The sequence below is a fragment of the Branchiostoma floridae genome, chromosome 7, assembly GCF_000003815.2.
Source record: "Branchiostoma floridae strain S238N-H82 chromosome 7, Bfl_VNyyK, whole genome shotgun sequence".
Taxonomy (NCBI): domain Eukaryota; kingdom Metazoa; phylum Chordata; class Leptocardii; order Amphioxiformes; family Branchiostomatidae; genus Branchiostoma; species Branchiostoma floridae.
The window spans coordinates 18,226,388-18,227,667 of NC_049985.1; the positions used below are offsets into that span (position 1 = coordinate 18,226,388).

The window sequence follows — 1,280 nt, forward strand, 5'->3', positions numbered from 1 at the left end:
ATTTTTCTTCTAAAATGTTGTCAAAATGTTGGTAACAGTAATACAAATAAAATTACAAATTTTTCTTCTAAAATGTTGTCAAAATGTTGGTAACAGTAATACAAATAAAATTACAAATTTTTCTTCTAAAATGTTGTCAAAATGTTGGTAACAGTAATACAAATAAAATTACAAATTTTTCTTCTAAAATGTTGTCAAAATGTTGGTAACAGTAATACAAATAAAATTGAACACCTGACATTTGGGTGAACTCTAGTGCAGAGAACATGTCCATGTAGGCACGCAAAGTTCCCTGATGATGCAATACCAGCCCAACAAACTGGCGCAACCGTTTATTACATGCCAGCACAGCTCAGGTCACTGTTAGAGGCAGGGGTGTTTACCAACCCAGCCCATGGCTAATGACAAAATGCCACAACAAATTTATTTGTTGCTTCTCGAAAAAAATGGACTTGCAGGTTCAAATTTTTTTTTCTTCAAAAGGTCTGGGGGGAAGATATACAGATATGTGATCGAACTCTGGTGGACAGAACATGTACATGTTCATACAGGTCACCAGCTGCAGTGGAATACAGCTTGTCTGAACAACAAGTACCTTTTCTAGAACTGTTCCTGCTCTCAAAACAACATGTCATAGAAAAGGGAGGTGACTGTGTCGCCCTTAACAGGGGTGTTTGCATTAGTTATGTACAGACTAAGTACAAATTGTCCATTTAGTGCCACATCTGACAGTTGTGTGAACTGTGCACATGTAGATACAGGTCACCCATAGGTTACATGTCACAGAAAACACAGCCTGTTTATACAACAAGTTCTGCTGCTCGGCCAAACCAACATGATTGTCAGGTGCATTGTTAGGTGTGCATTCAGGGTGGGGCTGTTACTGAAGCGTTGTATTACACTAGAAAACTGGCTTGTCGTTGTGTTTTTTCTTCATTTAACTGTGTCGTGAGACTGGCAAACTAAGGGAAACTACAGTAACTGTTATCCAACTTACTGTAATACATAAAAGTCTTACAATACTGCATTTTTCCTTACCTGTTGACTCCTCTTACCAGTTCGAGGTTAGAGATACAGTCACTCACTCACTCACGGCCCATGACCACAGTGGTCGAAGAGCCCCACGACATCCATCCACGAGATACAGTAGGAGCCAGTTAATTGCACAATGGATTAACACAACACTTCTTTTAACTGCACGGAATTCCAGTGCAGTCTAGCTGGATAACTTTACATTATTGCACCAGCTGGATAATTGCAAAAAATTCACCGGCAAAAAG

At 39.1% G+C, this 1,280-nt stretch overlaps 1 protein-coding gene across 1 annotated transcript in view; it reads right to left on the reverse strand.

The window, feature by feature from the left end:
* Window positions 1–476: 476 nt before the first annotated feature.
* LOC118420126 (leucine-rich repeat-containing protein 58-like) overlaps window positions 477–1,280 on the reverse strand; it is a 9,418-nt gene continuing 8,614 nt past the window's right edge. Inside the window, exon 3 of the mRNA XM_035826830.1 lies at window positions 477–485. Within this exon, the coding sequence (XP_035682723.1) occupies window positions 477–485 (9 nt within the window). The remainder of the gene's footprint in view (window positions 486–1,280) is intronic.